The sequence below is a fragment of the Pieris napi genome, chromosome 7 (assembly GCF_905475465.1).
Source record: "Pieris napi chromosome 7, ilPieNapi1.2, whole genome shotgun sequence".
In the NCBI taxonomy this organism is placed as follows: Eukaryota; Metazoa; Arthropoda; class Insecta; order Lepidoptera; family Pieridae; genus Pieris; species Pieris napi.
In genome coordinates this window covers 11,127,324-11,144,596 of record NC_062240.1, presented here as the reverse complement: position 1 = coordinate 11,144,596, position 17,273 = coordinate 11,127,324, and the positions used below count along the sequence as shown (strand labels likewise).

Below are 17,273 nucleotides of genomic sequence, written 5' to 3'. Positions count from 1 at the left end.
CACACAACCCCTAATTTTCATCGATCAATTTTTAATATTGTAGATTGTATTTTTATAGAACTAAAAAAATTTCTCCTAGAAATAATATACATGGCAAAACAACGTTTTCCGGGTCAGCTAGTGGTATATAAAAGAAATGTGAGTTTTAAATATAACATTGAACGGCCGTTTGCAGTTAAGTAACGCCATCTAGTTAAATTGTTTAGAACTATTTCTTAGCCGACTCGGTTAGAAGTGTGCAAGCAATCAATAAAGGTTCTAAGTTCAGTTCAGTTTTTGTTACGCTTTCTTTGAAACTAGGGCAGTATTTTAAACAACTGTGTACGATTAAATATATATTATTGATATTATTTCGTATAATCAAAACGAATCCCTATTTTATCTTCCTATAATTTGCGAAAAACATAACTGATTTTTTAAAAACATTTTTTATTCTCTTTAGAAGATTGTTAGAGGAATATTAATTGGGATATGTTTATTATATTGTATATGGTTAGTAGACGCAATTTTGTTATTATGTACGATTTAAGATCAAAAAGTTTTAATACAATATTTGCCATAGTATAATCGTTAGAAGGAATGGTTAAATATAGGTCAAGATGAGGTCGTTACATTGGTACTTCATTGTTCATATGAGCGTCTTATTTTAACTGAAATCGTTAGAGCGCCTTTCTAACATTTCATATAATAAAATAATTTTTAATTACTTTTATAAGTAGATTCTCATTTGTTTAATATCTCAGGTGAAGTTAATTTAACTATTTTATATCTATAAATAGATTGAGTTATAAACATTGATTTGACTATAATTGGAATGAGATATCAGCAACTAAACTGCCCTATGCCAGCCCCATGTTTAAATATTTGGTATCATGAAAATTTGACAAGTCGGTATTAATGCGCGCGCATCATTCGCCATTTTGAATTTCCGTCCTACTCCCATGGCACAGTAAGGTCTAAGCCGTAACAGCTGTTACTTGCAGTCTTTAACGTTATACAATAATTTCTATAGTGAATAAAGTAAGAGAAATTAACCAGATCTAATGACGTTTCGAGAATCAGTACGAAAACTATAGTGGGTTGCGATATAATCTCCGAGATATCGATTTCGCACTTGGTGATTCTGTTTATTGTTTTACGCTGTTTTCGTAGGATTTTTGGTTAGATTCAGTGGCTTAAGTGACAAAAATCGATAGCAGATTGGTATTTGCTTCAAGGACATTATCTTGACGTCAGAAGTCTACTTGTCTTCGGCTACCCAAGCGTAAAAGGTATTCGAAAATTTAAATAATTCGATATTTGAATTTTGTTACATAACAAATTGACACAGCTTATCCCAAAACAACAGAGTCGATCGATATTCGTCCTTTTTTTATATAGATTTTAAGTCAAAATTAAAAACCTACCGCCTACGCAAGACCTTGCTTGGTCCTGCACAGGCGCACTTCAGCATAACAAACATGTGTTACAAAGAGACAGAAATTCTGAATCTGGGTAACTTGCGAAGATAAGGGGGTTGTGAGTGGAATTTAGGTCAATACCAGATAACGTTTGCGCATCAATAAAATAACGCAAGCCTGGCGGATTCGGAATCGTTCAACTACGCCGACGTGGCATTTTTCATACCTGTAGGTACTCAGATCTTTGTGTATATTATGATGGACAAGACTCTTGCTTACACTTAGGGTAAGAATTTCCCTTTATAATACTGTTCTATAACTACAATATACCCTTTACAATTGTTTATATAAAAAAAAAGTGTTGCACAACTGTAGGTTTGGACCTCAAAGTTAGCTATGTTTCTTGATAATTTACTATTATAAGCTGATAATTAGGTGCCTGAGAGCCTAAAGCAGTGTTGGCCTAGTGGCTTCAGCGTGCGACTCTCATACCTGAGGTCTTAGGTTCGATCCCCGGCTGTGCACCAATGGACTTTCTTTCTATGTGCGCATTTAACATTTGCTCGAACGGTGAAGGAAAACATCGTGAGGAAACCGACATGTCTTAGACCCAAAAAGTCGACGGCGTGTGTCAGGCACTGGAGGCTGATCACCTACTTGCCTATTCAATTTAAAAAATGATCATGAAACAGATTCAGAAATCTGAGGCCAAGACCTAAATGGTTGTAGCGCCTGATTTATTATGATTACTGATTTATTTTTTTAATTATGTGCCTGATAGACGCCGTATATTTTTAGGCCTAAGGCATGCCGATTTCCTGACGATGTTTTCCTTCACCGTCCGAGTGTTAAGTGCGCATAAATATAAAAAAATCCATTGGTACAAAGCCGTGATCGAACGGATGACCTCAGGTTTGAGAGACTCAAGCCTACACTGATGTATATTATATATTAAACACACATATATTACGTGTGTTACCAGTCTCAAAGTATTTTTGCTGTGACTTCTGTTGTCAAACAAATGTCCTGTTTCTAAAATCAATAAAAATACATTATCACAAAAGGATATGACGAAACCTTATCGCGAAGAGCGCGCAAAATTATTCTTTATTTGAGAAAATTCATTTTCATGCTGTTGACGCTATTGGCAGGATCAGTAATAGCTGTGACCTCTATTGCCCGGTAATATGGTATGGTATGGGTGTAGCGATAACAGAAAATTTAATGTAGCGTCAGTCGATAATGGAGTAAACACAGCGATGGCCGTGCCAAAAGATAATAGATATCCTGTTGTGAATATAATTTGAAAGCTAATTTAGACGATAGGAAGTTAAAGACGAGGTAATACTGTAGACAGAGAGAGTGTGAAACTTATAGCTAAGTTTGACTTTCGTATGACAAAAATGTATTGAATTTTGACATGTGCGTAATTTTTTGACAAGTCTCGTTTCTGTCACCCAGAGAGTAAATGCTCAAAAACAAATTTCTATTTAGTATATTAATGGTTGGTAATACTCCATTTAAATAAGAAGATTTTTTGACAGATGGCCGGAGGAGGTGATCCAAAATGGCAGAAAGATGCTGGCGACCAAAATTTCGACTACATGTTCAAATTGCTGATTATTGGAAACAGTTCTGTTGGGAAGACTAGGTCAGTATACTCTGCCAAATTACGTTCATTGTACTATGAGCGCTAACAAGAGCGTTTTGAACAAATTCCAATAATTTTTGTTACAAGACGCCAATTATTTTCGCTTGACGGAAAGTTTTTCTAATTACATTCCTGTCTCAAAGACATATTTATTTTTACTACCAACCAGCTACCGGCTTGGTTGGTTAATCGGTCGGATTCATCATTTAAGACATCGCACAAGTTCTATAGCAGAGTTTGTTTTTTAGCTATTACTAATAAAAAAAATACCATCCGTATCACCTTGACATCCATCGTTCCTCAATTAAGCGTTTCTTAAGGCAATTTGTGCCCTTCACCACCACTATGTGGAACCAGCTGCCCACCAAGTATTTCCGAACCAATTCGACTTAGGGTCCTTCAAGAAAAGAGCGTACCAATTTTAAAAAGTCTTCTGGCAGTGCGAGTGGCTATGGGCGGTTGTATCACTTAACATCAGGTGAGCCTCCTGTCCGTTTGCATACTGTACCATAAAAAAAATGTTACATGACGGGATACCTGCTCGGTCTATATGATCAATATTTTTTCCTAAGACATGGTGGTCCCACTGCTTTCAATATCACACACAGAAAATTTCAATTGAACATACAAAAATAAAAAGCTGTCCAGTCGAAGTTTAGAAATTATTACATAAAGTTTTTAACCAGTAGGACGCTAGAAGATTCCGATTCAATTTTTCCATACTATTATATTCGTTTATTTCACTTATAATTTTCTCAGCTATACCATTGGTACCGTACCACATTAGTTCAAAAGCAATTGGTATAAATTAAGTGTAATAACATGAGTGTATGGAACAATTTTTTTCAAGTTTGTTTTGTTAAACCACTACACAATAGTACAATTTTAATTTTCAGTTTTCTATTTCGCTACGCGGACGACTCGTTTACATCAGCGTTTGTGTCTACTGTGGGCATTGATTTCAAGGTGAAAACGGTGTTCCGACACGACAAACGTGTTAAACTTCAAATATGGGTGAGTTTACAGTTTTTAATTGCTGGATATAAGGGTATATCTTTATTCATTAACTAGCAGTACCCGGCTTCGCAAGAGCAACTGTCATCCGTGAACCTTTAATATTTATATACCTAATCCTTATTCATGAATCATTATAGATATTGGTAAACCGCTGTTCTGTGCTATAGTTTTTGAGCTTATTCCGAACAGATAGAGACGTCTAGACGTGGACGAGACTTGAATGATGACTTGTTATCATACAATATAAAAGATAGGCTTCGTATGCATTATTAAGTGATTCCAGGTTAATCAATTTTCGAGGCAGCTGTCTCAGTTGTTTTCGTTCGATTGTTTTTTCTCTGACTTTGCAAATTCGACTACCACGAAAAAGTCTTTTTATTTTCTGATTTAATATGTATATTGTCACTATGGCACTCGTAATGTGACTTTCTATTGGTATATGAATTTTCAAAATCGGTTCCGATCCAGAGATTAGATCCTCTTTGACCTCGCAAACTATATAATATTAGTATAGATAATATGTGGCCTATTGTAGTTTCGTACAAATGGACATTTATTTTTAAAATGTTTTGGAAATAAATATACCCTATGTTGTATACTGAAAGAGTGTTTTAAATGGTCAATTAGTTTTCGAATTTATTTGTTAACTAGCTGGTTTAAATACTTATTCTGTTATTCGGGACACCGGTCTAGCTAGTAAGATAAAAAAAAGAAAGTTGATAAGACAACAAATACATTATGTCAAAAAATAAAAATTTACCTTCCCGGAACCCCTCCACTAACATTTGAACTTTATGTTATGGTATTAAAGTTCAAATTGACTTTTAAGTATTATTACGAATATTTTGTATGGGAATATAGAAAAGTGTTGTTTTTAGACTTTTTTACTCAGTTTTTTTAATTTTTCTCTCCGTAAGAACCATCCTCGTACTTCAAGGAATATTATTAAAAAAAAATCAGACAAATCGGTCAAGCCGTTTTCATGTTATGTCGTGACAACGAAATACGGGTTTCATTTTTATATATATAGATATAGCCTTTATTCTCTACAGCAACTTATTAATAAATAAATATAAAGATCTAAACGATACATTACTAACTAAAGTACCGTTTGATTGGTAGGAATAATGTGTCATTGGTTTTTCCCGGTAAAACAAATACTGTTTCAGATTAGCACAGTATTGTTAAGTTTTCTGATCAATGATCATTTAAAACATATCTATGAAATGAAAGAAGTAGAGCAAAGAGGCATGGGGCAGGAGGGGGTTTCGGTTCTATTGGGTGTACCCGTCGTTAAAACTGATGTCAGGAAAAATCTATTATATTCATCAGTAAACCTATTTATTACCATTATAGAAATATTAATATACAGTCAAATTTAAATTAAAAAACTGTTTCTACAGGCAAATAATGTACTAACTTTAATATTCCGTCGAAAACTCCCTAAAATAACACAAAACTTGTTTTATTTCATGAATTTGATTAAAACTTTGAGAATTAACAATATATGGAAATTTTAATAGCTTTTTTAATACTGCTCTTCGTTACACTATCTTGAGGCTCTTGAAAATAACGAATATAAATTTAAACATGTTACCGTTGCGACGTTTCAACTTAGAAATATTTTTACAAGAAATATGTGAAAACGACATTTTTATTCATAATAAAAATTACCCAAACATAATTTGATGAATTCAAAGAGATGGCAATGTCTTTGCATTTTAAGTATAAGTTTATATAACTTTAATTCAATAACTGGCGATTTAACTTCCTGAAGTTATCATTTTGAGTCGATTTGATTTCCTATAATATACGTAATCTATATTTATAAATATATAAATGTTATGTTGGTTTGTGAACGCTTCAAAAACTCATTAAGTTCTGCACCAATCGAGCTGAAATTTTAGCATAATATATAAATATATGCGGTTTTTTTTTCATTATTTTTTTCCACAAGTATTGCAAAATTAAACTTATATGAAATATTTTCTTTGTTTTGTTTCTCATTTCTCAACCATTCAATCACAATGTGCTACAGCGAAGCGTGGCATGGAAAACAGCTAGTATAAAAATAATACTAATTTAATTCCTTTATCAAATAATAGATGCCCTTGTTGTAGGATATGTTTTAAAATTTAATTTATATGGATTATGTTGTATTAAGGGAATCAAGAAGTACTGGTCGCAAATAAAAGTTTTTGTTAATAGGACACAGCAGGTCAAGAACGCTACCGTACAATTACAACTGCATACTACCGTGGAGCGATGGGCTTTATTCTCATGTATGACATCACTAACGAAGAAAGTTTCAACAGTGTACAGGACTGGTTAGTAATAATTTTTTTATTCCCAGAAGAGTAAAGTAAAAAACAAAAAACATTTATTTTATCATATAACAAATATGAATAGCTGGTAAGCTTGGAATGTTAGTGCTCATTATGTTTGGATTGGTTAAATCAGAGAATTAAACACACAAACAACACAACACTTAAAACATATATAATATTTAAATATAAATATTATACGTTTTCTTAGCTTGTATAATATATATATATATATATATATATATGTATTTTTATTGATCGAGAGATATATTTCGGTCACAGATGAAGATAACATTTTGAGTTTATTTTACTACAGTTACGTCTCGGGTCAGATAATTGTTATAACTATTTTCTGATAATCTTTTATTTGCTAAGTTTATTGGTTTTCAAAATTAAATCTACGTTTTATATGTCTGATTGTAAATGGTAGCAACATATACTTATGTTTTGAAAGCTAAGCTAAGTTTCATTATCGGACGTCGAAGCAGAATAGTATTCTTCAATCAGAAGAATATTCCACCCGTATCACCTCGACGTCCGTCGTTCCAAAACTGAATTTTTATAAGGCAGTTTTTGCTGCGTACCACCACTATGTAAAACCAGCTGCCTACTGAACTATTTCCGAACCAATCCTTCCAGAAAAGAGCAACGAACTTGTAAGCCCTCTGGTATTGAGAGTGTCATGGGCAGCGGTATCATACATCAGATGAGCCTCCTGCCCGTTTGCCCTATGTTCTATAAAAATAATATTTACTGACGTAGGTAGCCTTCGTGATAAATAAGCTATCGATTAATTAATAAAATCACTGAAATATAAACGTTTGTATTGCCATGTTTATTATTTCTAGGAAACATAATTTTAGTTCAATAAAAATAACTATCTACAATAATAAAAATAGGGGTTGATCGTAGAGGGGTGAAAAATTAAGAGTTGTATGTATTTTTGTATGATGTATCATTAAAAAAAATTGTCGGATTTTTTTTTCTGCTGGACACCCCCTTTCACTTAGGAGTTTGAAAGATAGTAGCCGATTCTCAGACTTTCTGAATATGCATCAAAAATTTCATAAGAATCGGTTCGAGCCGTTTCGGAGGAGTATGGGAACGAACATTGTGACACGAGAATTTTATATATATAGATAGCAGATATAGCCACCCCGAAACATCATATTTCTAAAAAAATAATATATAAGTATTTAATATGTTCTGCGTACACTAGCTTACCTATGTAGTACAATAATTACTTACGACAATTTAGCAGCTAAATATCGGTTAATTGTTATTTGAACAAGAATAAATATATTTTCAGGGTGACGCAGATAAAGACTTACTCGTGGGACAATGCTCAAGTCATTCTGGTCGGCAACAAATGTGATATGGAGGAAGAACGTGTCATCAGCCAAGAACGTGGCAAGCAGCTCGCTGACCAGCTCGGCGTTGAGTTTTTTGAAACGAGCGCTAAGGAGAATGTTAATGTCAAGGTATGAAAATCCTACTATTTCATTTCTCTTCAATTGTCTATACGCGACCAATTTCGTTGTCGCTCCACCATTAACAAAAATACTGTTTGGCTTGGTTCGGATATCGTTAGGGGTTTTGTTCATTTTATATTAATTGCCGCAAAAAGACTTTTGGGTAAACCTGTGGCTTTTCGTACTTTGATGCTATAAATAATACAGTTGTATGATTGCACCATTTTGTGATCTCTCGTCTCGCTATCCACTCGAAAGCTTTGTTACTTTCTATAATTTTTTTTGATGATTATTGCTAGATACTATTTTACTAAATAGATTTTCATGTACTAACCAATCGAATTGCTGATTATACCTAGTCCAGCCATAAGTTCTGTTACGAATGAAAATGCATTGTTTTTAATGAAGTAATGTAATTATTAATTATTAGTAATTATTAAAATTTATACCTACATATTTATTAAAGTCTCAGAAAAAAAATAGAATGGCGCAAAATCTAAAGAAATTTAAAAAAAATAATAAACGTGTTCCAAATTCAAAATAATTAAAAAGTTGAAAAAAGAAAAGTTTTTATGTAACAGTTATGGCCAGACTAGTTATTAAGCTACAAGTAACATCATCGCTTTTCAGACTGTGTTCGAGCGACTAGTAGACATTATCTGTGACAAGATGTCTGAGAGCTTGGATTCGGAACCACAGAACATGTTGGCTGGTGGAGCTCGAGGCCAGAAGCTCTCAGAGCAGCCCCAAGGAAACAACAATCCTAACTGTAACTGTTAATAATACTAAACAAAACCTCTCATTCCTGCCTTGAAAATACTGGAATTGATAACAAAATTATAATTCACTTAATCCTCCGCAAACATTCGTCCAGTATCTTCAAGGGTTATTTTTATAAAAATTATTTTTTATATTTCAGTAAACACTTTTACTTTAATGATTTTAGGTTAGTTAAAATTGAGTATTAGCTTAGATCTTAAGTAGCCACTATTTATTGGAGCTGGAGTAGGGATCTGATACTTGTGTATTTAATATGTTTTATTCTAAGATGTTTGCAATTTTCAATATAACCGTGCTTTGTGTTTGATTTGCATCGACGTGTATGTATAAAATGTTAAATGCGCGTATGACTTGGCCATCGGACCAAAGTTTCAAAGAAATGGGCGCAAAGTATTTTTAGAAGTAATTTAAAAGTTGAAGGCGTTTAAACATATTTTTGCGTAGATCTTTCCGCGCTATAGTAGAGATTGCCACACATCGACTCTCATATAAATCGCAGCCAACTAGCTAAATTAGCCGTTCAATCAACAGCCTTGCCTGCTAACTAAACAGCGCCGTTTAACTACAGTTGATTAGCTAGACAAATGACATGGATCGATGACTGTTGACTGTTAATTTAAAATTAGTTCCACTTTCTGCTACTCTCAAACTTGAAAACGAAACTCTTTTAATGGTCAATATGGCGTCGGTAAACCACAAGTTTGATGGTGTTTTCCAAATTTTAATGAAAATCAACAAGTGCAATGGAAAAGATAATGTGAATTTTACTGTTAGTATAAGATCCCGATATACAACGACCTTCACCGAGATGCTTATTTAATGAAACTTATTTTATATTTAATTCAATATGTCAATACATATAATCCATATGGGTTGCCTAGCAAATTTCAGTCCAGAGTATGTTTAATTAATATTTAAAAAAAAATATTTTTTTATAATTTGCATGTAGTAAATTTTTTAAATTTTTTTCAATCAATATTTTTAATCAGGGTAATATTATATATGTATCACTATAACTTTCTTTTTCACTAAAGATGTATATATACTTTAGTGTCACATAAAAAATATACACATAAATAATTAATTGATTAAAAACAACCTAACGTTTGCATATTCTATGGGCTTCATACTTTCGATTGGTATGGAATTTATCTAATAATCATACCGGTGTAATGTTTAAAAAAAATTTTTTTTTTAAATATTAATTAAAATACTCTGGACTGAAATTTGCTAGGCAACCCATATGGATTATATTTATTGACATATTAAATTAAATATAAAATACGTTTCATAAAATAAGCATCTCGGTGAAGGTCGTTGTATATCGGGATCTTAGACCATGTGACTGACTCAAGCTATTTATTTTTAAAGAAATATTTTTTATGTCCGATGTTTCATCTTTTATATTTCCCCCACATGGTCACTCTATCGTACGAATGGCGTAAGCATTAGACGGCCAGTTTAATAAAATCTCGTTACAAACTCTACGGCTGAATATCTTTCAGGCCGCTAGTTAAACGGCGCCGTTTAGTTAAAAGGCCAAGCTGTTAATTGAACGGCTTTTTGGCTGCGACATAAATATCACATTGGTGACTTGTAAATATGTTTCTTGGTGTATAAAATTATTGTATAGCGTACGTATAAATCTGTTTGTATTCTTGTTATCTGCTAAGTAATGTTATTTATAGGCTTTATTTGGCAGTAATCATATATCTATATGAATTTTTAACTGCTTAATTAATGTGTACGAAGCACATTAGAATTATCTGTTCTAGAAGACATAGACAATACTATTTATATCAATTTCTGTTGAAATCTGAGCACATAACGTAATCTATTGCTAAGTAGGTTCATTAGTTTTTAAATTTCTGTAGTTCGTAAGACACTTTTTTTTAAATATTGTTAGTCAAATGTAATCAAGGTTTAGAATTTTATTTATAGGTGTTGAGTGTTTGTAATCAAATTGTTATTCATAATAAATGTTTATTTGAATTGGCTCTAAGATAATACAAAAGACCATTTTGTGTCAATTGATGTATTCTATTATCTAGTTACCCTTCCGCTAAAATACGATTAAACGAATGGTCATACTAATCTAAAAAAAACACTAGAAAATTATATTTCTCTTATGATGAAGAATTCACTTGAAGCATTTACGTGTATTGCTTACAAAGACTTAAAAGAGTAAAAAATGAATAATCCTACTATAAAATAACATTTTCAAGGAAATCAATTATTATAATATTTGAAAGAAATAGCTGCCCATTGAAGTATTTCCGAACCAATTCGATTTCTGGTCCTGAATAAAAAAGGGGTTTTCATTTTTAAGAGGCAACGCACTTACGAGCCTTCTGGCAATGTGAGTGGGCAATGTCCAATTGTCCATGGGCGGCGGTATTACTTAAGATCAGATGAGCCTCCCGTAAGTTGGTCCTCTATTGTATAAAAAATATACATATGTATATTATTCCGTATCAATAAAGGCCAATTTAAAAAAAATACGCCGCTTGTTAATTTAAACAAGTCGAAAAGAAATCGGCTCTTGCAACATTCGTTTAACATATATTGGTATCTAAACAATACACGTAAATGCAACAAGTAAATATTATGTTGTTTTCGATATAGAAGCATAAAATCCTATTTACTTCCCCTATCTAAAGTCACATCTATTTTTGACAGTTGTACTCAGAGACGTCCATTATCTCTAATTCTAGAATATAGAATAACGGTGCAGCTGTAATGTATTAGTTACCTTGATTCAGTAAAATAACAACCTCTTTTAGGCTCTGATTACTAAGACCTAAGCATTTACAGTTAATGAACGACTCTGAGAACATGTGGGACATTTAAATATTGCTGTCTATTTCATATTTTACTGAAAGCGAATAGGTAGGTGTATGGTTTGTGTAGAATGTTAATGAAGGTTGTACGTGGTTAAGGCATATTTATCGTGTAGGTAAAAGGGTGTTATTGGCATATCGTAGTGAATGACTTAGGTTAGGACTTTCTTTGATAAAACATACTAGTACGTTCACAATGATGTCCATTATATTATTAGATTATCTAATAATGATAATTCTGAAGAACTTCACTACAAACTGATATACAAGCGTAGAAAAGCGAAAGGCCCTTTTTACTTGTGCTGGGGTAAGCTTTTTTAAATCTCTACTAAAAAATACTCCAACGGCGCAGCGATTGCCAATCGTCCACTTGAAATGTCCACTAAAAGGTTTATAAACTTAATGGCTGAATCTGGGTACGACTTTTCTAAAATTTGTGAACTAGTTTTTGTTTTAGTTTTTAAATAACCGCATGTTTTTTATTAGAACATTTCTCTTATAAAATCACATAGTTTATATAATCAAACAGCTATACGTTAATCGACCAATTCAATATTAAGCACTAAATAACGTTTATAAGTATATAATTTTCACTGTTGTAATATCCAGGTTATGGTATAGTTGTATCAAAGAAAGTTTTTCTTCATTTCCACCTATAAACAATATTTAAAAGTTTTAAGTGAGGGGCTAATTAACTATTATTCTGTTAAAATCTGAAATTAATCAATTAGATGTATTAAATGTATAATTATTTGTTGTGCATTAATAATTCATTATTTTAAAGAACACTTGTAAAAGGTTTATGGATAATAAACGTATATACTGTGTTTTATTTTTGTATATAATTATCCAATTTCTATTAAGCACTATTATACACAATGAATCCATAGATACCTCGAAACACTTGAAAATTAAAAGGTTGTTTCCTTAGTTGCTACGTACATCGATTCTATTTATTGAATACGTTAAATAGCTCCATCTATTGTGAAATTATGTTACTAATAAGCCTAAATAAATGTATTTTATAGTTTATTTAATATTCATATAGATAGCGCTATAATAAACTAAATTGATAAACATTCAGAATTTGGGAGTTTGTTATCAAAATTAAACTTACCTAAGGAATAATTATGTTTTAATTGTATTCTTAATTAAAATACATTCATTTATAAAAATCTAGGAGCTTTCGTACGTTCTTCTCGGCGATATAGATATATATAACGCCGTTCTAGGGATATCTGGACCTGCCGGTCGGTATTCCGAGACACGATTTTTTAACACTCTGATCTTCTCCCATTCTCTCAAGATGACCAATCAAACGGATAGATGGCGTTCTCTAGTCGCAGGTTCATTTTTAGTCGCTGCGTCAGCGGACTAAGTTAGGTACATTTTATAACATCATTTAAAACACAAAATTTGGTAATCAAAGTCAAAACAAAGACATCAAAAAATAATAATTTGAATTAAATATATAAAATACTAACAAGTAGATTCTATGAATACATAAAAATTATTACACGATAAAAACCAATATTTATAATTAATAAAATACATTTTATCTTTAAATGAAGCAGTATAGTCCGAGGCTGGGTCTATTCTATAGATAAATCAAAGCCGGCTCTACAAAGGAATCAATTTTGAAATGCACTTTTATCTGTGGCAACTTGCCAAAACAGATTTCTAATTTGAACATGACTTCTAAAAGATTCATATACATCGTGTCAAAAACACATTTTGCAATTTATTGCGCTGCAAAAGACGGAGCAAAGAGGCTTTCAAGGAACTTGAATACTTGCTTATTTCTTCGTAAATTTAGATGCTTCAAACTTATAAAAAATATAAGGTGTTCCTTTATAGCAGTATGAAACAATTTTTAAATTAAAAAATACTCAACTTTCTTCTACTTATAAATAAATCCAATTAAATTCAACCTTTACGATGACTAATCCTGAGTCAATTAAAATTTAATGAGGCATTAAAAAGAGTGAATAAGTTATTGCAGTAATAAAATCCTGAAGCAAAAAATACACTTTATCGCCTAACCCAAGTGAATTAGAGGTAAGGGAACTTTTATATTACAAAACCGGCTTAATAAACAATTAATCGTCTAACTTACATTCGATTTATTTTTAGGATTAAGTCTTGGTGCTTAAAGTTACAAAAACGGCATTATACATTAGTTCTTAGGTAGATTGCTTCATCGTTTTAATATTTAGTAGATTGATATAAAAAAAATATGCAGAATAGAACAACTGAAAGTTGCGTATCTGGCCCACGTATTGCGCCATGACCACTACCACCTCCTTAAATTAATTATAATGGGTAAAATCCAGGGTAAACGGCGAGATGGTAGAAGGAAGAAATCATGGCTTCGCAACGTTAGGGAGTGGACGGGTTTTGTGACTGCGGAAGAGTTGCTGCATCTGGCACAGGACAAGACACGCTTCAAGAGACTGACGGCCAACCTCCAGTAATGGAGAGGCACTTAAAGAAGAAGATATTAAAAGATTGATTAAATCAAAGATTATCTATTAGGAAGTTAGCAATTTGAATATAATGTCTCGAAGGGATGTCTATTATATAAGTTTATATATTATAATAGCAGCATTTAAGGTGATATCAGACGGTTCATTTTTTGTTCATTTTCACCTTTCATTCGGTACATTTCACTCGAAATGAAATGTCTGAACAAAAAATGGAACACGAGTGCCGAATGAATTCATTAGTGAACCGATCCAACAGTGTTGGATATTGGCATCCGGTATCTTTCATTCCCACTCCGAATGAACGAGAAATGAACGGTCTGAACAGTGAGAAAACGTTCATTCGGATTCGGCCATTTTGTTTCGAGTCCTGTAGCCGACGGACATCACGTTGTCGATGAAGTTATAACTTTTTTTTTCTGTGTGTTATTATATTGTTTTCATGCGGCAAAATGGTGTTCAAGTGGAACGATCAAAATACATTACTTTTTTTGGAGAACTTTAAAAATTATCAATCCATGGTCGCACCCACCACCGTCGACGTTTTCTTTGCTTCTTTTTTGTCAACTCTTTGATTAAATGATCACAAATTAAACTAATTCCAAGACGTACGACTTCATTCGATGACATATTTAAAAGAAAGAACAATGAATGTTCATTTCTGTATCATTTCGTCTAAGCCGTGTGAACATAGAATGAAAAAAAATGAAGCATTCACTCGAGTGAACAATCATTCGAGTGAACCGTCTGATATCACCTTTAGCAGCCGTAGCATTTCTTACAACATTTTATAAACTGGCTGGCTAATACTTAGGCTTCGTATTATGGGATGATCATGTGACAGAAATAAACAAAGAAAAACAAGATGAAATATCGGACATAAATAATTTCTATTTAATATATTTAAAATGTAACATATTACCTACTGTTCTTTGGAAATCGTCATATTGACAGTATGGAAAGTTTCCGCGTTAGGTGGCAGAAAATGGAACTAAATTGAAATGAACAGGCAAGTAATGAAACGTCATCGATTCAAGTTATTTAATATTTGCCTAGCTGCTTGATCAAATGGCTGAATTCAGGCCACTAGTTAACCGGCGCTATTTAGTAAAGAGGCTAGGCTGTTGATTGAACGGCTAATTAAGCTAGTTGGCTGCGACATATATATAACTACCCTCGACCTGAGAGTCATAAGAGTTATTGAGAGTTATTTTAATAGAACACAACCCGTATATGGGGATATAACTTTCACAATTTTTTTATATAACAGGAGGCGAACTGGTAGGAGGTTCAACTGATGTTAAGTGATAAAAAAATAAATCAATGGGGCTTCAACCGTTTTTAGGTCAGGGCCTCAGATTTCTGTATCCGTTTCATAATCATTTTTTAATCTAATAGGCGAGTAGGTGATCAGCCTTCTGTGTCTGACGAACGCCGTCGACTTTTTGGGTCTAAGGCAAGCCGGTTTCCTCACGATGTTTTCCTTCCCCGTTCGAGCGAATGTTAAATGCGCACATAGAAAGAAAGTCCATTGGTGCACAGCCGGGGATTGAACCTACGAGCTCAGGGATGAGAGTCGCACGCTGAAGCTACTAGGCCAACACTGTTCTGTTAAGTGATACCTCTGCCGATAGACACTCATATTGATGTTAATACTGGCAATCTAATCTACTTCAAAGAAGGTTAGATTATTTAAAAATATCGGTCAATAGTCACAGTAATGGGTGGCGCAGTAAAAAAAAAGTACTGGCACTAAAGAAAATTTGTTTATATTTTTTTAAATGACATTTCCTCGTTCTTGGGGAGTAAAACGGTCCATGTTTATTTTCAGTGTATTTTACATTTGTTCACTACACAATTTTCAACAACAGAATGACAGGAAATGTCATATAAAAAAATAAACAAATTTTCTTTAGTGCTAGTACTTTTGCGCCACCCAGTATATAGTCTATCTGAAACCCACATAGAATTAACAGAAACAAAAACAAATCACGATAAACAGTGTTGCTAATAAACAGAATCAAAGTAAATGAAATGTTGCATTGAATAAAGTAAGTTCTTTGAAACTCCGCTATAATCATACTCTGCGTTATCCAAGTTCCGCTGCAGACAATCCTTTGAGACATGCATTAATGGTCCGAGACATTGCTAACAGATGTTCTAAACGGTTTAAGGAAATATACCGAGTGTAGATTCGATGCCAAGTAATTTACGATAAGTTAGCGGCAAAGTTATAGTTATTGTTGTCGAAGGAATTATTTATTTATACGTTATTACCTTATTCAAAAACATACACATAACAAAAATAAAAAAGCATGTTACAGAAGTTATAAGTTATTGCTAAACAAGCGATTTCTTCCAGTTTATTAATTGGAATTAATGAATATATGACTAAATATATAGATTACAATAAGTATATGTTATTATATTTAATATAAGTACAATACCTCCGACAGAGTGAAAGTCCAGTTTCATTTGTCTCTCATCTTCGCTACTATTTTCCAATATATTCCAGCTATCTCTTTTATTTCATCTTCCCAGATTTGTGGTGGTTCCTCTCTTATTTTTTCCATTGTGACCATAAAATACCCTTATTTTATGACCCACCTGTCATCATAAACGCGGGCAATGTGACCGGCCCATTTCCAGTGTAAGCTTTTTTACTGGGCGTCTTTTATTTTTGTATAGTTTCGTATTACACTGTCTTTAATTTTCAACCGAAGGATAGAACGCTCCATAGCGCTTTGGCATACTCCAATATTCTTCATTGGCTCCTTATTAAAAATTCACGTTACATGGAAATGTATCACCTTATTCATTTTTGTATTTAAAATTAATAAAACATATAATTAGCTATAGTTATATGATAAGTATAGCTAATTATCATGACCAATGCCTTGCCATCAACTATAAACTCGTATAAATCCGTCACTATTCAACGACTATGACAGTCGTAGAATAGTGACGGATCTGATAAATAGTAAACTTTACAGAGCAGCCATTTCAAAATAATAAAATCATGTTGGTTTCTGCATAACTATTTTAAGTCATATTCTGTTATTATGAAAATTGGCATACAAGCAAACAAAATAAAAATAATATCATTAAATTACACCTAGAAAAATCACATGCTTAATGCTTATATCAAAACCATCACTTTACCGACTGATTAATTTGAAATTTAAAACACATGTTTTTTTTTTTTATGTAGCCGTAATATTTAGTCAATGCATCCAAATATGATAAAAACTGGATTTTGTTTTTTTTTCAAATCCGACATTGTTCTACGATCATGACGAACTATAT

General features: G+C 32.5%; 1 protein-coding gene across 3 annotated transcripts; it reads left to right on the top strand.

The window, feature by feature from the left end:
* Positions 1-918: 918 nt before the first annotated feature.
* Positions 919-9,301, top strand: LOC125051303 (ras-related protein Rab-3). 3 transcript variants are annotated; one of them, XM_047651521.1, is made up of 7 exons: positions 919-1,075; positions 1,153-1,271; positions 2,945-3,051; positions 3,948-4,065; positions 6,277-6,395; positions 7,702-7,873; positions 8,495-9,301. In XM_047651521.1, exons 3-7 carry the CDS (start codon positions 2,945-2,947, stop codon positions 8,642-8,644), a joined length of 666 nt encoding a protein of 221 aa, XP_047507477.1. In that variant the 5' UTR covers positions 919-1,075; positions 1,153-1,271; the 3' UTR covers positions 8,645-9,301. The 3 variants fall into 3 exon arrangements, with proteins under 3 accessions (XP_047507477.1, XP_047507476.1, XP_047507478.1); XM_047651520.1 differs by having other exon boundaries at positions 919-1,271; XM_047651522.1 differs by lacking the exons at positions 919-1,075; positions 1,153-1,271 and adding an exon at positions 2,626-2,741.
* Positions 9,302-17,273: the final 7,972 nt, after the last annotated feature.